The sequence below is a fragment of the Protomyctophum bolini genome, assembly GCF_963924005.1.
Source record: "Protomyctophum bolini genome assembly, chromosome: 5".
Classification (NCBI taxonomy): domain Eukaryota; kingdom Metazoa; phylum Chordata; class Actinopteri; order Myctophiformes; family Myctophidae; genus Protomyctophum; species Protomyctophum bolini.
The window spans coordinates 26,696,223-26,716,563 of record NC_137866.1 but is presented as its reverse complement, the minus strand read 5'-3'; the positions used below and the strand labels follow the sequence as shown (position 1 = coordinate 26,716,563).

The window sequence follows — 20,341 nt, the reverse complement described above, 5'->3', positions numbered from 1 at the left end:
GTACCTGGTGTAACTCAGGGCTGTTCTCCCCAGCCTGCTTGTACCAGGTGGATTTTTGTGTGTGTACCTGGTGTAACTCAGGGCTGTTCTCCCCAGCCTGCTTGTACCAGGTGATAGTGGCGTGGCGTGATCGCGGCAGGCACTCCAGGTAGGTGCTGTTGCCCTCGGCAACCATCATCACCCTCTGCTCGGCCTCCACCTGCAAACCAGCTGGAACAGACAGGAAGAGAGAGAGAGAGAGAGAGAGAGAGAGAGAGCAAAGAGACAGACAGACAGTGGCAGAGAGAGACAATGACAAAATGTCCTTGTGTTCCTCACTGTACGTTCACACCTCTATTATCACATATTTTACCATTCGTTATGTTTTATATCTTTGTAGTGTTAATGAGCACATTGCTATACAAGGCCCTGTATCGTTGGCCTGAACATTACTCAGGTCAGGTCGTAATAAAGCCAATCAATGCCTATTCCCTGCAGTCTCTCCTTATCTTAACAGTGCACTGATGAACCGGATAGAAGCAAAATGTGCTATAGTCTTACCTCCCTGCCTGACACACTGTGTCAGAGGGTCATCGTCCTGGCCCAGATGACGAGCATTCCTCCTACAGACACAGACACAGACAGACAGACAGACAGACAGACAGACAGACAGACAGAGGAGAGTCCTGGGTCAACAGACAGAGCTATGGTCAAAGACCGTAGCTCTGTCTGCCACCAGCACTGGGGGGGGAATGGGAATGGCTAAAGACCCCCCCAACGAGTGGCAGCTGCTGCCTTTGATCTGCTCGGACCACCAGAGCTCTGACGACTTGCTCCTTTACAAGATTGGTTCTTTTTTTTTTGCATTTGTCGAATGTGCGCTCGGCACTGCTGTGTGAATTCAGCGTTATAGGCTACCGATTTCAGTTCTAGCAATGAATACATATGTTTTAATTGCATTTCAGACTTTGTCAGATGTGTGAGGAGCTTTATTGCGACTGCAATGGCTAAGCATCCAAAGGACGTTCAAGACGCATAGTGCGCACATGTGTTCTGTGATAGAGCCAATGTCTGTGCGGCGAGATGTTAATGTGGTTATAATCAGAAGCCAGATGGTCTGTACATGCTGAAACATTGTGTTGTTAATATAACGCTTTTGAACAGGAATAAAACAAAGTGAAAGCTATGTCAGCATCTTCCCACATGTTCAATAAAAACATATGTACATTTTGATTGAACAAATTCAGATGAAAATGTTCAAAGTTCAGGTTTTTTGGGTCATAAAACCTACAAGAAAAACAAAACATAAAAATAAATGAAAATTAATCTCATGAAAACCTTTAAAGAGATTTGCAATGTTGCATCTCCACTTTCTACATGGCATGATGTACAGTATGTGAATGGGATCAATACACACTTTGGGTCCGATTCAGAAGCATGGTCTAGTGTTGCTATGACAACAAGCAGCACTGCCTACACTATCCCACACCCTGTGTATACATCCTTTATATTGCAGTGGTTCCCAAAGTGGGGCCCGGGGACCCCTAGGGGTCCTTGAGGGAGTTCCAAGGTGGTCCCCAGCTAAATGATAGTTAGGAACCAAATGGACCCTTATGGGTCTGTAACTCTCAGAGTTAAATGAACATTGATTTTACAATATAAATTGGGGTCCCAGAGATAGAAATGCCATTAAATCTGCACTAGGTCTGTAGACGAATGCACATCAAACTGTGGTAGCCTACTACTCGGCACCTGGCTCCGTGTTAAACAGAATGTTTGAAGTCGATTGGCGCAAACTAAGTTCTAAATAGAAATATCTCCCACACATCGCCACTTGGGGCTTGGATCCTATTTTGAGGTCTCAGGAAGGGATGCAAAACTTTGCAGTCAACTCAGTCATGTGGTCACATGGCATACTACACTGCATGGATCCAACTCAGTCATGTGGTCACATGGCAAACTACACTGCATGGATCAGTGAAAGGCCCAAAGTGTAGAGCCCAGAGGGCCTGCCAAGAGCCAGTGGTCGTACTAGTTAACCACCACTGGTTCCAAGTAGAAGAACTGATTTCTTTACTCCGTCTTTAGATATCAAACTAGGCTAGTGAAAGAGGGATAGGATATTGGTCGCTGTCAGTGGTGGGAAGTAACTAAGTACATTCACTTTTCTACAAATGTCTTCTATAAATCCTGACAGTATCTCTGAAAAACCCATGTTTCTATGTCAGTCGTTCTCAAACATTTTCATGTCAAGGACCACCCCAAAAATATATATGTAATTGGCCACCGACCCCCATCTGAAAATATGTTGTTCCCCTCTTTTGGCACTTGAAGTACATTTTGACGCCCGTATACTTCCGTACTTTTACTCAAGTACATGTTGAATTCCGGACTTTTACTTGTAACGGAGTAGTTCTAAAGACCCCAGGAAAGTGTTCTAAATCTTCTAAACGTCATTAACATATATTCTTGTCTGGACTCCTCACCTGCGTGCGATGGGCATGTAGGGGCTGCAGGCGTGTCCGTCCCAGGTGCAGTAGGGGTCCCTGGCCAGGCAGCACTCTGCACAGGCCTGGCCGTACAGCTCACACTGGTACAGAGCCAGCTGGGACACACCCTCACTGGAACCCACAAACAACCACTGGTAGGAGGGAGACGGGTGGTCAGAGTGAGAGGAAGGCAGGTGTAGGAGAGAGAGAGAGAGAGACAGACAGGGAGGGAGGGAGGGAGGAAGTCAGTAACAATATCTATCCAACAAGTCATACAGTGCATAGAACACACAGCTCAACTGTGTGACTATAGAGGTCCGTGTTTGTGTGTGACTGTGTGTGTGTGTGTGTGTGTGTGTGTGTGTGTGTGTGTGTGTGTGTGTGTGTGTGTGTGTGTGTGTGTGTGTGTGTGTGAGCCCGTGCGCTTGTGCGACTGCGTGCGACTGAGAATATAAATGGGAGATTGGATTCTCATTGAATGGGTTGTGTGTGCATGAATGTTCATACATGTGTCCATACATGTGTTCATACATATGTGTGTGTGTGTGTGTGTGTGTGTGTGTGTGTGTGTGTGTGTGTGTGTGTGTGTGTGTGTGTGTGTGTGTGTGCCTGCGTGCGAGCACACCCAAGCACGCATTTATGTATGAGAGTGAGTTTCTTTAGTTTTTAATATCCATGGCTGCCAGACACCCTTAACAACACATTTCCGCCATTTGTGTGTACTGTATGTACGTGCGTGCATGTGCATGCATGTGTGTGTGCACACAACGTCTCTCATCATCGCTCTCAGCTAGGTAACCATAGCAACTGGTGATGAAGTTGTCCTTGGAGATACGAGGTGGAGAGATGAGTGTTAAATGAGGTGTGTGTGTGTGTGTGTGTGTGTGTGTGTGTGTGTGTGTGTGTGTGTGTGTGTGTGTGTGTGTGTGTGTGTGTGTGCGCGTGTGTGCGTGCGTGCATGTGTGCATGTGTGCGTGCGTTCTCTTACCTTCTTCTTTGAAAGAGTCATGGCTGTCACCGGTGATTTGTGCTGCAAGGCAGAAGTAGGCAGAGAGGAAGTTTGTGACAAACAGAGAGGAAGTTTTCACTCAAACAGAAAGAGAGGTTGTCTCTCACTAAAACAAGATACAGACAGACAGACAGACAGACAAAAAAAACAACCTAGAATTTATAGAAAATATATTTTGCTGTGTCTCTCAACCAAAAAGACGAGGCATAATGTATATTAAAAAAAAGGATTCACCCACACACATTCAGAGAAAGAAACCAAAAGACTGCATGGTCTGAATTTCTTTAGCCTTGCATACCAAGCAGCCAATCATTTCACATTATTGGATGTTTTCACAACACTTGTACATTTCAAAATGCAAAGCAGCACAACAACGCAGCAGCACTTCACCACAGGCACAGTTGTTTGTGTGGAGCAGCACTGAGTTGTGGCACTGGGGGGGAGAACAACCACACCAATTAAGTGCTATTTCCTCCATAATGGGAATCATGGTTTTGTTGCAAAGCATGAAACGCTATTGCGTGCCAACGGACCCAATATATACTTGTTTTCTTGTGTGTGCTGACACTGACAAATCTTTGAGGGCCATCTGCATCTACTGTTACATTTCATAATATCCAACATGACTTGAATGCAGCATGCGTGTGACAGGATTGTAATGATAATGGATGGATGGATGTACTGGAGAATTCATTTTTACTTAGGCATTAAGAACAATTGTTATTGTAATCGTCACAAAATGCCATCTATAATTTGAACTAGCATGTTGTGTTTATGCTGTATACCAGTTGTTCCCAAACTTTTTAGCCTGTGACCCAAAACAGAAATGTGATCTCTCCCCGGGACCCAAACTAGTGAAAATAGCAGATCTCTAGATCGGCTATTTTCCACTCCTCCTCCCAGCCAACACTCCTTTGGGGGGGATTTAACACAGGTTTAACATAATTTGAAATAATTAAAAACTAAATGTAGGAGATTAAAACAATACATAAAGGGAATATTTACTCACGACCCATTACAAATTGGTCCGTGACCCACATATGGTTTGGGAAACAGTGCAGTGTAACCTATTAGAAACATTGTGTACATACAGCGCAGTATATAGCGCAGTGGTTCCCAAACTTTTTCACATCAAGGACCCCCAAATTGACAATAATTAGCCCGCAGACCCTCATTTTAAGAGATAAGCCAGACCCCATAAGAGAAGATTTTTACGGCTCTAGCAGTGATACTCAACCCGTTACATTTCAAGGACCCCCAGTTCTGTTTGGGACCCCAATTTATATTGTAAAATCACTGTTTTTCAATTTAACTCTGAGAGTGTACGAATCTCTCAAGAGTTACAGACCCATAAGGGTCCATTTTCGTTCCAAACTATCATTTAGCTGGGGAGTTAGTGCTATATACCTGGAAGACCTGTAGCTGTTCCAGTGTGACCTCCTGGCTCTGTCCATGGTCTCTAGGCAGATAGATGGACTTCAACACCAGCCCTGAGTCTGACAGATAGAGAGAACTGGTTAGATAGATGGACTTCAACACTGAGTCTGACAGATAGAGAGAACTGGTTAGATAGATGGACTTCAACACTCTGAGTCTGACAGACAGAGAGAACTGGTTAGATAGATGGACTCCAACACTCTGAGTCTGACAGACAGAGAGAACTGGTTAGATAGATGGACTTCAACACTGAGTCTGACAGACAGAGAGAACTGGTTAGATAGATGGACTTCAACACTGAGTCTGACAGATAGAGAGAACTGGTTGGATAGATGGACTTCAACACTGAGTCTGACAGACAGAGAGAACTGGTTAGATAGATGGACTTCAACACTGAGTCTGACAGATAGAGAGAACTGGTTAGATAGATGGACTTCAACACTCTGAGTCTGACAGATAGAGAGAACTGGTTAGATAGATGGACTTCAACACTCTGAGTCTGACAGACAGAGAGAACTGGTTAGATAGATGGACTTCAACACCAGCCCTGAGTCTGACAGACAGAGAGCATGGGAGAGACATTCAGACACTGTTTAGAACAAGAAAACATGCTCACGGTTAAGCTAAATGTATACTATACGCGATGGTGTCGCTTAAAAGAACACATGTGCACGCACACACGCACGCCCAGTCGCACACACACACCTCTCTCTCTCTCTCTCTCTCTCTATCTACCTGTGCCAATGAAGAGTACATCGTAGGTTCCATCCACAGCCTCCACTCTGTCCACCAGCAGTTTGCTGAACTTATAGTGAACTCCCACTCTGACCAGGAGGGGGCGTTCACCCAATGGCAGCACACTCTCCTGTAGGACAAGCATGGGGTTCCGTCAGTTAGAAAAGGCCCTGGTAAAAGATACTGGTTCTGTTCAGAATGTATTGAACCTGGCCCCGATAAGCCTGATCTATAAGGTGCTAGTTATCAATACAAATTAACAAGCTCCAATCCTAATCTTCACCCTCCCTTGTGAGGGTTAGGAGAGATGGAGTACTCATAGAGAGGCTGGGGAATTGTGAAAAAAATAAAAAACATATTGAGGTGTGTGTACTGAGGACTAATGCAATGTGACAATCCCAGTTTTAAAAACAGGCTAAACATAGAATCAGTGTAGAAACAAATATCCCTTCATATGCCACAATATAGGTGACAGAAAAATGAATCCAGTATAAACTGCATATTTGAATAAAGTGCATTGTCAGTGGAACCTGGAGCAGAGGGTGTGTCCTGCTGAAGAAGATGACGTCATCAGGGTACTCTCTGGTGCTACTGTAACTACCATAGGTAGTGCTGGGACACTGTGGGGGGATGAGAGAGAGAAACAGACAGAGAGAGAGACAGAGAGAGAGAGAGAGAGAGAGAGAGAGAGAGAGATATTATTTGTACACCAGGCACGTGCATATAGTCAAATCCATAGAGTACAAATCCATAGTCATCATGATACAAATCCATAGTCAAGGACAGGTACAAATCATATCATATAGGCTCAGAGTTGTTGTGGCTCTTCTGTCAATATGCCACATGATCAGGGCAACGAGGTTGTAGAGTAATAATACATGCTAAATTGCTCATATTCATCATGTTTGTGGAGTTATATTGTCCCTCCTATACACAGGTTTAATGTTTGTCTTGTCTAGAGAAGGAAAATGATATGCACAATTTGCACATCCCAAAAGCCTGGAGGGGCGAAACGTTGTTGTATTTAGGTTGAAATAAAAAAGACGGGGGGAGCAGAACTATATCGTGTGCGGAGATTCCACTTTTTTCTTCATTCTGTCCATTGACAATGGACAGAGTTTAATGTTTGTTTTGTCTCCAACACAAACATTAAATGCCATTTACAATGAGCAGAGTTTAATGTTTGTTTTGTCTGTCACTTGGCATATGCATGTCAGACGATAACCTCGTCCAATAAGGGACCACGATTCTTATAAACTGCTATTTTGTTATGTTAAATTGATGTCATATGACTGTCATATGCGACATATGTAAAGCCCCTCACTTCCCACAGGTGTGATTTGTTGTATAATCCTAGATTCCCAGTGTTCATTTAACATTTGATATTCCTCTAAATCTGGGTAGTAATGTAAAAAAAAGAAGAAGAAATAATTCCACCCTGGGGTACCCTGTACACTGGTGTGCCTAAACCACGATAATGGCACGGCTAATCAAAACAAAGAATTCAGCCGTGCTTTTCTCTCAGAATGCCCGCAGCAGACTCGGTGGCTAGGCCAGCTAGTTTCTTGGTACATTCGTGGTTGTATATCTGTCATTGAAAATGTATAATCTTTCAGCGATTATCTTAGTTTTAACTGTTGTATATTTCAATATTTGCAATATTACACTCGAGGGTGTTCTTTATCGTCATTCATGCACGCCTGTGGTGCCGTATAGGAACTCGCCTGCATGCAGTGTATGGCAGAATATTACACCCTCTCGTGTAATATTTCTTAAACGAATAAGGGAAGTAAAAGCTTACAGTTCCAGGTCGTGGGTAGGGCACCCTGCCTGTAAACTCCGCCCACTTGTACTGAGGCCCCTCCTTGTGCAGGAAGTTGCCTTTGAAGGCCCGGACAACGTCCTCCATCCTGTACACACACACTGCTGATCCATTCAGAATATCACTGTCGACAACCAGACGGAGACAAGAAGAAGGGTGAAGAGAGAGAGAGAGAGAGAGAGAGAGAGATGTTAGTAATCATATACAAATACAAAAATGCCACAATATTAAAGTGGCTTTCAGTGTCTTCAACGTATTCATGAGCTGAGATATTTAAAGGGCCCCTTTTGCAACCAGATCTTATTTTAATGTTTTGGAGAAAATAAACTTTCCATGGGGTTTTTACAGTATGTGGGTAATAATGTGTTTTTAGATATTTTAGTATTTTAAAGTGTTTATGATGTCATGGACACTGGGCTCAATTCCGTCCTGGACTAAGTGTTAGGCCGTCGACATACTAACAACCGTCACTTCCGTGTAGGTTACGGTTAAAGCATTACACTTGTTTACAACAGGGTCCACCATTTTCAATTCATCAGAACATTTAGAGACGTACAGATATACACTTCTATATAAAAAACAGGAAATCATGTAAAAAGGTTTAAAAAAAAAGGGAAAAGAAACCTATACAGTAAGGGGGGAAGGTTTTGAATGAAAGGGAGTTTGACAAATGGATGTTAATAGTCGATTTGTACTATCTAGAATCTGTGTTTATTGTGGAGGGTAAGCATATTCAGTACTGTATACATCTGAGAAAAGGTTCCTCCCACCATCATTTCATTTTTCATCATGTTTCTTGACCTTTTCATGTGTTCCAGTTTCCGCAGAGAGGGCCGGCCCCCGGGGGCCCCACCCTGCAGGGTGCTACCTCAGAGAGGGCCGGCCCCTGGGGGCCCCACCCTGCTGGGTGCTACCTCAGAGAGGGCTGGCCCCTGGGGGCCCCACCCTGCTGGGTGCTACCTCAGAGAGGGCTGGCCCCTGGGGGCCCCACCCTGCTGGGTGCTACCTCAGAGAGGGCCGGCCCCTGGGGGCCCCACCCTGCTGGGTGCTACCTCAGAGAGGGCCGGCCCCTGGGGGCCCCACCCTGCTGGGTGCTACCTCAGAGAGGGCCGGCCGCTGGGGGCCCCACCATGCTGGGTGCTACCTCAGAGAGGGCCGGCCCCCGGGGGCCCCACCCTGCTGGGTGCTACTTCAGAAGTCTGTCCGTAGCAGGCGGACATTCCAACCCCATTCCAAAACCCCAGAAGTCGACCAACTCCCTGTTCGTCAGTGCCAAGTGCATGTCATACTTTCTGCTGCTACCGTGGAAGTCTGGAATTCAGCTAAAAGACGGGGGGCTATTCTGAGAAGCTGTCACGTTTCCAGGACAGCTGCAGGAGGCATGCTGTCAGTTTGCTATGCCGTATTCACTGAAGCTTTCACAAATTTGGCTCATTATAATCCGTTTTTTCCTCATCAATCTGAGCCTGTCGGCATCACTGCGTGTGTTAGTCTTCCAACTGTACGTATCTCCCTGGACTGTCTGGTTGTCAATGTGTGTGTGTGTGTGTGTGTGTGTGTGTGTGTGTGTGTGTGTGCATGTGCTCATCTGTCTCATTGATACTTTATGTATGTTTGTCTGCCTATCTCTTCAAATGTCTGTCAGAATAGTTTACGACGTCTGTCTACACATCGTAAAATCCTGTAACTAGTGTCAAAATATAATTTGGACCCATATGGACCCTTTGTGGTTCCATTTGGACACTTGTATCAGAGTACATTTTATTCAGAAAATAGTAGCCGATCTACAAATAGCCGATCTACAACTTCAAGCTCACAACATAACGTGTTGTAAGTTTGTAGATCAGCTATTGGAAAATAGCTGCTCTACTCTCGCAATTTTCACCTAATGTGACATCACCTAATGGGGACGCCGGGTTGAAAGTGCTTAAATGAACACCCAGGATTTTACTGTGTGCTTGACTGTGAATGCCTTTCTTTCTGTTTTAAATGACATGCTGTTTTCTCACTTTTCATGCTATCTCGTCCAGTCATCCCAACACACGGCACATTGTGTAAAGGCTGTAATGGAGAGCGTGTTGGACGTCATAAAAGCGTCTCAGTCCATACATGCAGACAGACACTCTCTCTGTGTACGGCGAGCTGATGACCCGTGGTGAACTCTCCCCCATGTCCCATACATAGACGCAAATACATAAAACATAACCGCAAACACAGAGACATACAGTAGAGTAATTGCACGAATGCACACACAGGGATGGGATGGGACACACACGCGCGCACACACATGACAATATGAGGCCTAATGTCGGTTTTTAAATCTTCCTGCTGGCCACAAGTCCTTCCGAAAATAAAGTTGCGCATGTACGCGCACAATGTGGAAACTGAAATGTTGATTAAGGGCACAGTGGCACACTGTTCCTGGTAAACAAATAAATACATGACTAACCTACCACCAGGGTGTGCATACAGTATGTGAATTGCATACTGCCAATGATTAGAATGGGATTGGTTCTTTTTTACCTGCCTGTCTATATGATTGAATCATATTGCAGGTGATGCTCTGAAGAAGCTCTCAAAATAATGTGAAACACTGCATAGATTTAATGTAAATTGTATAAATGCTGCTGTATCTCCATTAATTACCATTACTCTCTCTCTCTCTCTCTCTCTCTCTCTCTCCCTCACACACTACACTCCCTGTCTATCTCTATATTCTATTATGTAGTAAAACTGATACACTTGGCCAAACTCCAGACCAGCAAACACATATATTATTATACTATCATATTAAGCCAGCGCTATAAAACACACGTCAACACACTTCTACAACAGAGACAAAACAGCACAATGCAACGCTAGTCCCGGCGACGCCAGCTTAGTGATGGATGCTCACATGAGCTCCGTGTGTGTCTCTCAGCATGGATGTGTGTGTATGCCATTAATCATAACAGAGACGGTCTGTGGGTCTTGTATGGAACCCACAACTGAAAGTAGAGAACGTATATACCACTCAAAGTCATGATGACTATGTAATGTCAGGAAGATGTTTACTTTCACTGTCCTTTGCATATAAAAGATGGTATGTGTGAGTGCGTTTGTTCATTTTCAAATATGCAAGTTGTATTCTTCCCAGAAGTGAAAATGGAGACCCCATTGCAGTGTTTGTGCTGTTGTGATAAAGTATGTTCACTATGGGCTGTACAGAGAGTGGTTTTGTTAACAGAACGTGCCCTATACCAGGGACGTGAACACATAGACATCAAAGGGGGCTTTTACCCGTCTGTAAGACAACTGCCCTCTCCAGACCACGAATGCAGCATTTACTAATGGTGAAAGAAATGCAAAATGTCACTCCTTTCCATGCCATGCCGGAAGGCAACATTCAGGAGATCTTTTTTTTACCCCGAAGTCTCCTGAACAGATTTGTTTAGAATTCCATGTTGCTACACCGCATCTCCACTAGCTAAAGAGTGCTGGGTTGCGCCCCAAAAATAACTGATATATAAGCTGTCAACGTGCCGCAGCGCGGCGCGTTGTGAGCTTGTAGATCTGCTATTTTTGTCCATTATTTTGTCCTCTTAAGTGATTTCAGCCCCTGCCTCTCTAACACTCCCTGCCCCATACCAAACTGAAGAGAGACACCACACAAAACAATGGTATACTTATTTATAACATCAGCAGGACGCTCAGTCTCATGTTGTACAAAAGAGAGAGATGGAGACTATGGGCTGTATTTTGCGTGTCTTAAGTACCAGGTCTTATTCCCTAACTTGAGTAAACTAAAGACCTGGAGGCGTGATCAATGCTCTTTGGCCAGTCAGAATAGCCAAATGGCATTGATCACGCCTCCAGGTCTTTAGTTTACTCAAGTTAGGGAATAAGACCTGGTTCTTAAGACACGCAAAATACAGCCCATTATGTGATATGTGTATCGAACAAGTGAAAAGGAAGAGGAAAAGGGGTCACCGACCTTCATTGGTGTGCATTGTATGGCCGAATCAGTGAATGCAATGCACATTGTAAAGCGTTTGTATATAACGGAGCAATATGAATGTCAACCATTTCACATTTACAGTCTTTGTTGGCTGATGACTTCCTGATGTGCTGCTGGTTCACTCCACACTCCCTCTACTATTTAGACTCAAGAGTTGAACATCCATAGAGAGGGCTTATTAGAGGCAGTCATTTAATTTAATAATTATAATAATAATAGTATTGTTAATGATAATATTAATAATAATAACATTAACAACTTAACTGATCTGAATTTTGTAATAAAAGGGAGTGCAGTTGTGTTTGACACAATATGTGCCACAGATTAACACCCAATAAAACACCACGCATCATGACATCATCCAGTGTACGGTATGTTTCACAGAGGGCATGTGTTCGCCATAAGGCAGAAATTAACAGCGCCTGCGCCCATATCATAAATTACATGATATTGTACAGTACAATACAGCGGGTGATAGTTGAAATATTTAGAATCGTACAGAATCCCTGAATAAAAATGAAGACAATTTCTCTAATATTAGTTTCTTGAAAACTGGGACACAAACTCAAAATCATTGGTAGCCAATTTTTTTGTATGTATTATGGTGCAGTTTAAAGGACAGCAGATAACTTAAGTCCTTACTTGGCAAAATGCTAACACTTTCACATCCTGCATTCATGAATATTTTAGAGATACTGAATAACTAAGATCAGCTAATGATCTCTTACTCTAAATTGCACACATACAGTATAATGTTTTGGAATAGAACTTTCAAAAATGAGAGATCCTTTAGAAGAACTTTTATAAGCATCTGCAAGTATTTCAGTTAACACATGGAGTCCATATTAAAGCAATGAGTCCATGGTGAATAGCAGACTTTGATATAAAGAGGATTTAATGATTGTCCAATTCATTGCATGCATGTCCCATATATTTCCTTTGCTAGTGTAGGTTTGCGGTGAGGGCAGTGAAGTGAATCATAATTGTCTTTCCCTAAAAATCAGCAGTCAACGAGGATGTGTCTCACATGTCTAAAAGTAGTCTCTGTGACACATCTAGGGGCCACAATCTGCATTCAAAGATGTTCCTATAGAAGCTTTGTCATTGGTCGAAAAAAAACCGGGCCGAAATGAATCAGGAAGTAGACAGGAAAATCGACCAATGACAAAGCTTCTAGGAAAATCTTTGAATGCAGATTGCGGGCCCCAGATGTGTCACCGAGACAAAATAGTTTTACCTATTGCTGGCTGTATGAATACAAAAAAACAAAAAACAAACAGTAATTACATTTTTGACATATTATTGCTTATAGCAGCTTTAAGACAAATCCCTTCTAAATCAGTAGTTCTCACACTTTCAAGATTTTTCAAAAATGTTCAAAAAATATTACAGATTTTTTGAGCTTGTAGATCTGCTATTTTTGAAAACATCTAAAATGACACAGATGCTTTCCCAGTTTTAATGGGTTAACCCATTAAGGACTGAGAGGCCATAGTATATATTTTGCTATACATAGCAACCAGAACCCCAAAAGGCGTTCCCACCCTGAATGTTAAACATCACACCCATGTGAAGTGAGGGGCTCTCTTATCATCGTACATCATCATGCATCATCTCACACTGGCCAATCGGAATGCCTCTTGCTGGTTGCCACAAATTTATGTCATATTTGGCGGACATTTGACCTAATTTCTCCTTTCATTGTCGATGACAAATATGAGACGTGTGGGGACAAGATGACGCACATTTCCCCTTCATTGTCAATGGCATGTTGCGGACATTTTGTGGGGACATAAGCTGTATATAGAAACCCCAAAAATCGACGTGATTATACAATTCATCGTGGTGGGACGCATAAAGAGGACCACCAGTCACCAGACCAGACCACGGCGAACACAAAGGAAGAACTTGACCCACACAGAGTACAATACTGCATGACATCATGGTGACATCATGGACGCTCACATGATCCCTCTCTAATGGGGGGGGGGGGGGTTAATGGCTATTATATATAATTTCCCCTCACCATCCGTCACCATGTATTACAGTATTTCATCGAATACAATGCCACAATACGACATACATTTAAAACACTACGACAATGAACTCTCCTTGACTGCGGTGCCATTATTCACCACCACAACGCAAGAGCGAGCAAGCCCACAGACCGCTAAAAGCCTTTCCCTTTGATCACCGTCCTAGACTTTTCTTTTGCATTGTTGTGGTGTTTCCAAGATGTTCTTTCTTTGCAGTTATAATGAGTCATGGGGTGATATTGGTGGCTTGACTGTACTCCCTCCCTGCACTCTCAATTGAGAGTCATTCCAGATAACCGTGTGACCTGTCAACTACATTTTGAAATATAATTGCGGTATAATTTTTTGCACGACTTCAAGGGAGGGAGTTTTCACATCGTCTCTCGTGTCATAGGTTGTTTTTTTAATGCCATGTGTTTTCCACGTGTCTCTCCAGGCACTTTGGGGTTCACTATCGGGAACACTCACATCGTATACTTACTACAGTATGTGTCTCATCTTTTATTTTTTTGCAACTGAATGGCTGGAAAGTGGAAATGAAGAGTTTAAATATAGTACACATAGTACATGCATACACCTTCCCTAATGATTATATCGTGTTTCAGTATTTATTCATGGTGTATTGTCTCTATTATTATGGTTATTGTAGCAGTCAGTCAGCAGTGTAGGGACATTTCCGGGGGTCCCCGGCCAAAAACGTTGAGAACCCCTGGGCTAAGGGACGGAGCAGATGGTGACATAAGCCCCAATTATTCATTCACAACTGTGTTCTTACAGTTCAACTCAATGAGGACCGCATTAACGCTACTGTACACTGTTCATGTTTTCAAGGACAATTCTGCCAATCTGCCCATTCACAATTTGCGTCTTCAGTTTTCTGCCCTCACTTTTTATCCTCAATATGTACTTTAGATAAAAGAATCTTCCACATTGGCAATATGGTGTAGGCCTACTGTACCAATATCAGCCCATTATATCAGTCAGTCTAGTATAGATCGCTATATAATATATCTCTACTAGTCCTTTTATACTGTATATAGATATCTAAATGATGTGTGCTATTCCACTTCTCTGAACTCTACTCTGATTACAAATTACAATTTATGCATTTAGCAGATGCTCTTAATCCAGAGCGATTTACATTAAGCAAAAACAAAAAGTATGGCAATACATCATATACAAAAAAGTACTTATCATGAAACATGTGTAAGCTAAGAACGTAACAGTGGAATATATAATGAAACTATGCATATATACGTTAAAGTGCTATGTCTACATACAATGCTATTCTAGTGCTGTGTACATAAAATGCTATCTAAGTTACATAAGTTGAGCCTTTGCATATGCCTGTAAGGCTAGGGCAAGTGCTACGGGCCATGGTAGTCTGAAGAGGTGGGTTTTTCAGACTACGGCGGAAGATTGGGAGTGAGGCTGCAGTTCTGATTGTAATTCTGTTAGTATGTACATACATACATTACATACCTTGATGTTGTAAACAGGCCATAGATGAGAGGACTCTTCTTGTCTTTACCATGCAAGATGAAGATGTCCTCTGGAAGGAGAGAATGATGGAGAAAAAAAGAGAGAACAAAAGTGTGGGGAAAGAGAAGGGCCACAAAATTGATTAGCAACTGCATGATAATAATGATCATTACAGACATTATAGTTGTATTATAGAGGGCTGATTTGTATGAATCACATGACTTTAAGAGGCATGTTTGCATACGCGTTTCTACGTGCCTGCCTGTGTGTGAGGGAATTTCAGCGTGTGTCTTTTTCTGTGTGTGTGTGTGTGTGTGTGTGTGTGTGTGTGTGTGTGTGTGTGTGTGTGTGTGTGTGTGTGTGTGTGTGTGCATGTGCGTGTTTGTCTCTGCACGTCTCGTTGCGTGTGTGTGTGTGTCTCAGTGTCTGGCTGTGTGACTAATAGTGTTGGTGAGGTTGGCAGCACGGCTGACTGGCTCGGTCTAATGAACCTGTATCCATTAATCCGTTCAGAACGGGAACCCCTATTGGTGCTGTAAGCATTATGTTATACTTTAGCTGTTGAAAAATAGCAGATCTACAAGCTCATAGTGCGGCACCGAGTGCCGCTCTAAGAGCTTGTAGGTCTGCTATTTTTGAAAAATCGTGAAAGTGTGGCGCAAAGCTTTGAATATATATTCTTTCAGAGCGAACGTTTTTCAACTAAAATCTTTGCTTCTAGGGGTGGGTCTCTGGAACATGGAACAACATATTTTGAGATTGGGGTCGGCGGCCAATTACATACAATTCTAGGGCTCCTTGACATGAAAATGTTTTGAGAACAACTGACATAGAAACATGAGGTTTTTCAGAAAACTGTCAGGATTTAGAAGACATAGAATCGTCTTCGGGTCTAAATCTGTTAATAACCTCACACAGTGGGACACCTGTCCACTTACAACACAACGGCATCTGCTGACTCTCTCTCTCTCTCTCTCTCTCTCTCTCTGTCTCTCTGTCTCTCTCTCTCTCTAGACCACCACTCCAATTCCATCTCCTAAAGTCTTCAAAGTGTGTGAAAACTTTGGATTTCACACTTTTCCCCCCTTAGTTTTCAAAGCTACATGTTTAACCCATAAGTATTCTGTTTTACTTTAGCTATTGAGAAATAGCAGATCTACAAGCGCATAGCGCGGCACCGAGTGCCACGCTACGAGCTTGTAGATCTGCTATTGTTGAAAAATCTTGAAAATGTGGCACAAATCTTTGAATATATATACAGTATATTCTTTCAAATCTTGCTTCTTGTTGGGGTCCCTGGAACAACATATTTTCGGATGGAGGTCGGCGGCCAATTACATATACTGTATGTTTGGTTTGGGCATGAACATGTTTGAGAACGACTGACAGAAACATAGGTTTTCAGAAAACTGTCAGGATTTAGAAGACATTTGTAGAATCGTCTTCGGGTCTAAATGGGTGAAACACACTTTAACCCAGGTATGGGTATACTTAAGGCATGTCATAATAGGCAAAAATCATAGACCCTAAATCCCATTATAGTCATATATGGAAAATCAGAGCACTTGTTTGAGCCAGAAAACCCCCAGACCACAGAAAATCTACTGAATGTTAAACGTTCAGGGTTCTTTGGGTGCAATTGAGCTCAGAAAACCTAAATAAAATAAGAAAAAGATATGTCACAAATTCACAATCACTTTAAGACCACAGCAGACCTCACCAAGGATTCATGGGAGATTTAGAAACATAAGCATTAGCAATCCTCTCCTCTCTTCCATGTTCACCTTTCTCCCGTCTTGTCTCCCCTCCTCCCCTCTCCCTCCATCCCATATCCCCCCCATAACAGGCTGTTCTGGAAAATGTGGGGCAGAGGTTCATCGTTGGCATCCAGGGAGTGTGTGTGACCGGGTTAACGGCATTGACCGGGTTAATGGTGCCGGAGATTAGCTGTTCACAGACGGACGGACGGACACACGGACGGAGTGCAAAACATACTCTCTCCCCATGCCTTCGGCCTGGTGGAGAGAAAAACATACTCTCTCCCCATGCCTTCGGCCTGGTGGAGACAATAAAACATACTCTCTCCCCATGCCTTCGGCCTGGTGGAGATAATAAAACATACTCTCTCCCCATGCCTTCGGCCTGGTGGAGAGAAAAATGTAATATATTACAGTAGGCCTATATAATATATTTGATATAAATTAGGCTTTTCTCTCTCTTCTCCAGTTGTCTATATGTCTACGTTCCTCTCCCCCAATAACCCCCCGTTCCGTCTCATTTTCGCACACGCACACACACACACACACACACGCACACGCACACGCACGCGCACGCGCACGCACACGCACACGCACAGTCACACGCACACACACACACACACACACACACACACACACACACACACACACACACACACACACACACACACACACACACACACACACACACACACACACACACACACACACACACACACACACACACACACAGGGAGAGATAGACGTGTTGTGCTGGTAGATATATTGAAGCGTATCAGCATTCCCACATTCCTGTCATTGCTGCCTCAGCTTCAGGTGGTCTGCTATACAACAACATCCCTGCTGGACATCTAATCTCATCTCATCACACGCACGCATGCACGCACCTGTATATCACAGTGTGGCCAATCAGCAGGACTGTCAGGGCATATAACAGAAGCGAGTACGGTACGTCTGCTGCCTGCAGTGCAGACAACGTTCACTCCCTCTGTCCCTCCTTCATTTATCACTCTTATAACGTCTCTATCTTTCTTCCTTCTCCTCTGTTTTCCTCCTCGTTCCCTCATTTAAATTGAGTTAGCTACCCAACAATTATTAGCCACATTAACATTATCTTCTCTCTCTCTCTCTCTCTCTCTCTCTCTCTGTGTCACTCCCTCCTTCAATGTATCAGTCCATCATCCCCCTCTTTTCCTCTATTCATTTCTTGTCTTTGTTTTCCTTGGTTACTTAAGCCACCCGTCTCTTTCCCTGCACTCATCTCTTCACCTTCGATCTCCCCCTTCATAAATCAGTCCTCTCATCCCATCATCATCGTCTACCCGATCTAATCGTCCTCTCTTTCCTTACATTAGGAAGTCTTAGTCATCCTCCCTTCTCCTCGCCCTCCTTTCATCCTTGGACCGCACACCGCCTCTTCTCTTCCCTCTGTTTTGGAAGACGTCGTCGTGACTAAAGTCATCCTTTCTGCGTTTATTGTTCTCCTGCTTTCATCTGCCATGCACAGAATGCTCTCCTCTCCGTTCATCCATTACATTTACATATATCATCCCTTTGTTTCCCACTCTCTTTTCTCCTCCGTTCTTTCTTTTTAAGTGCGTTACTTCAGTGACCCTCTCCCTACAGCTCTCATATACTTCATCGCTCCTTCAATATATCGCTCCTTTCATCTCTTCCCATTTCATCATTCTGTCCTGTTCTAAAGCATAATGGAGGTCTTCTCTGCTGCTCTCCTTCTCCCCACAGAATGCCTCTTTCAGATACATAGGCCTATCTATCACTGCCTTCATCTCCTCTCCTCTCCTTTTAGAGCTCTACAATCAGGCGGTCCGTGGTCCTGTCCCTGTGTCTTTCCCCCTCTCCTCCTCTCGTCAACAGAACGTACGGCCCTTCATCCCCCTCTCTTGAACAAAACACAGCTTCATCATGCCACCGTCGTCTCGCCTGCGTTTTATGGTATTTCTGCTGGGTTGCACAGTGTGATCTATGTCCCATTTACAGGACACGTTAATCCACAACGTCTCACAGTAACATTATTTAGTGCGGTGTCTAAAGTCATGGAGGAAAACAAAGCCAACTAGAGGAATAACATAGAGAAGAAGAATAGAGGAAGGTCACGAGGAGGGGACTGTTGCTTCATGCAGCCTAACAAGTGAAACAGAAAGCTATAATGTCTGTAGACGACAAGCCTACGTCCATTTATACTCTCTCACTGTCAGGGTTAAATTAACGCAATGTGGAACTTTTCATTTTAGTAAAAAATCTATCCGGTACAGACGGATCTGTATACGGGACCCATTTGTGGGTCACGAACAAATGTGTATGGTTCGGGTAAAAATTATTTCCCCTATACATTTAAAAAATATATATTTCAAAATATTTCTTTTTAAAATGTACAATTGAGATGTTAGAAAAGTGTGCCATTCTGCGCTGCGATTGGCCGAAAAGTCTGTCATTCTGCGCTGTGATTGGCTGAATTCTGGGCTTGTGCACTGTGATTGGTTGGAAGGTGTCATTCAGCGTAACGGCCCCCGACGTGCACGTCCACGCGCGACAGTGTGCCTGCGGACACACACACTCCTCTCTCTCTCTCTGTCGCTCTAATTAATTAGTCTCATGTCCAGCAGCTGTGCCTAGTTTCTCCCGGCCTATGCCATAGAAAGCATAGGTGGGTTCCAGTCTAACACAACTGTAGATGCCGGTGGTCTCCCAGCTCTGGACCACCGACCACTACTAGTTGACAAGAAAGAGATAGACTGTAAAAGCAGGCACTCTGTCTAAGTTCAGCAGTAATATAGACTGTACAAGCAGGCACTCTGTCTAAGTTCATCAGTAATATAGACTGTACAAGCAGGCACTCTGTCTAAGTTCAGCAGTAATATAGACTGTACAAGCAGGCACTCTGTCTAAGTTCAGCAGTAATATAGACTGTACAAGCAGGCACTCTGTCTAAGTTCAGCAGTAATATAGACTGTACAAGCAGGCACTCTGTCTAAGTTCAGCAGTAATATAGACTGTACAAGCAGGCACTCTGTCTAAGCTCAGCAGTAGAAATGTTGTCCTTTGCATGGGAGACCTTGGTTTGAATCCTGTGTAGACAATAAATCTTTACTTTTTTAGCTTTACAGCACTCTTGCTGTTTATAATATACAGGTCATGCTCCTGATATAAATGTTTTGGAATGATGAGAGATGGAGTTCAAACTAAAATATCTCATTCAAGTTAATTAACTGCATGTTTTAAGGAGTTAAGTAGAAGATCTCTGATTAATTTGATCTGATAAATCAAGTCAGTCATCATTAATTGAAAGGTAAAGCCACCAAAGACTTTCCTATATTGTGTGTGTGTTTGCGAATTTGCATAAACTAATTAATTCTTGTTTGTATAAAGTCCTCTCAATCCCTCTTTCTCTTTAAATGGTTCCGTCCATCCGACGTGCCCACACGTCATAAGCAATCCAACCGACGGGGTGCAATGACGTGTGTACACATCCTAGCGCATCTTCAATGATATCAGACGAGAGAAAAATATTCCGATTTCTTTTCAGATTTTCTTTTTTAGAGCATCTTAATTCTCAAAGTCACCACTTTCTAATTGC

General features: G+C 43.3%; 1 protein-coding gene across 2 annotated transcripts in view; it reads right to left on the bottom strand.

Annotated features, from left to right (window-relative positions):
- sema3h (sema domain, immunoglobulin domain (Ig), short basic domain, secreted, (semaphorin) 3H) overlaps positions 1 to 20,341 on the bottom strand; it is a 73,872-nt gene that overhangs the window by 6,385 nt on the left and 47,146 nt on the right. For both annotated transcript variants that reach the window (XM_080764438.1, XM_080764439.1), the window contains exons 10-18: positions 14,987 to 15,056; positions 7,451 to 7,595; positions 6,180 to 6,269; positions 5,650 to 5,779; positions 4,885 to 4,973; positions 3,457 to 3,498; positions 2,466 to 2,620; positions 541 to 602; positions 68 to 210 (exon numbers count right to left, since the gene is read on the bottom strand). In XM_080764438.1, coding sequence (XP_080620564.1) covers positions 68 to 210; positions 541 to 602; positions 2,466 to 2,620; positions 3,457 to 3,498; positions 4,885 to 4,973; positions 5,650 to 5,779; positions 6,180 to 6,269; positions 7,451 to 7,595; positions 14,987 to 15,056 — 926 coding nt within the window. The remainder of the gene's footprint in view (positions 1 to 67; positions 211 to 540; positions 603 to 2,465; positions 2,621 to 3,456; positions 3,499 to 4,884; positions 4,974 to 5,649; positions 5,780 to 6,179; positions 6,270 to 7,450; positions 7,596 to 14,986; positions 15,057 to 20,341) is intronic.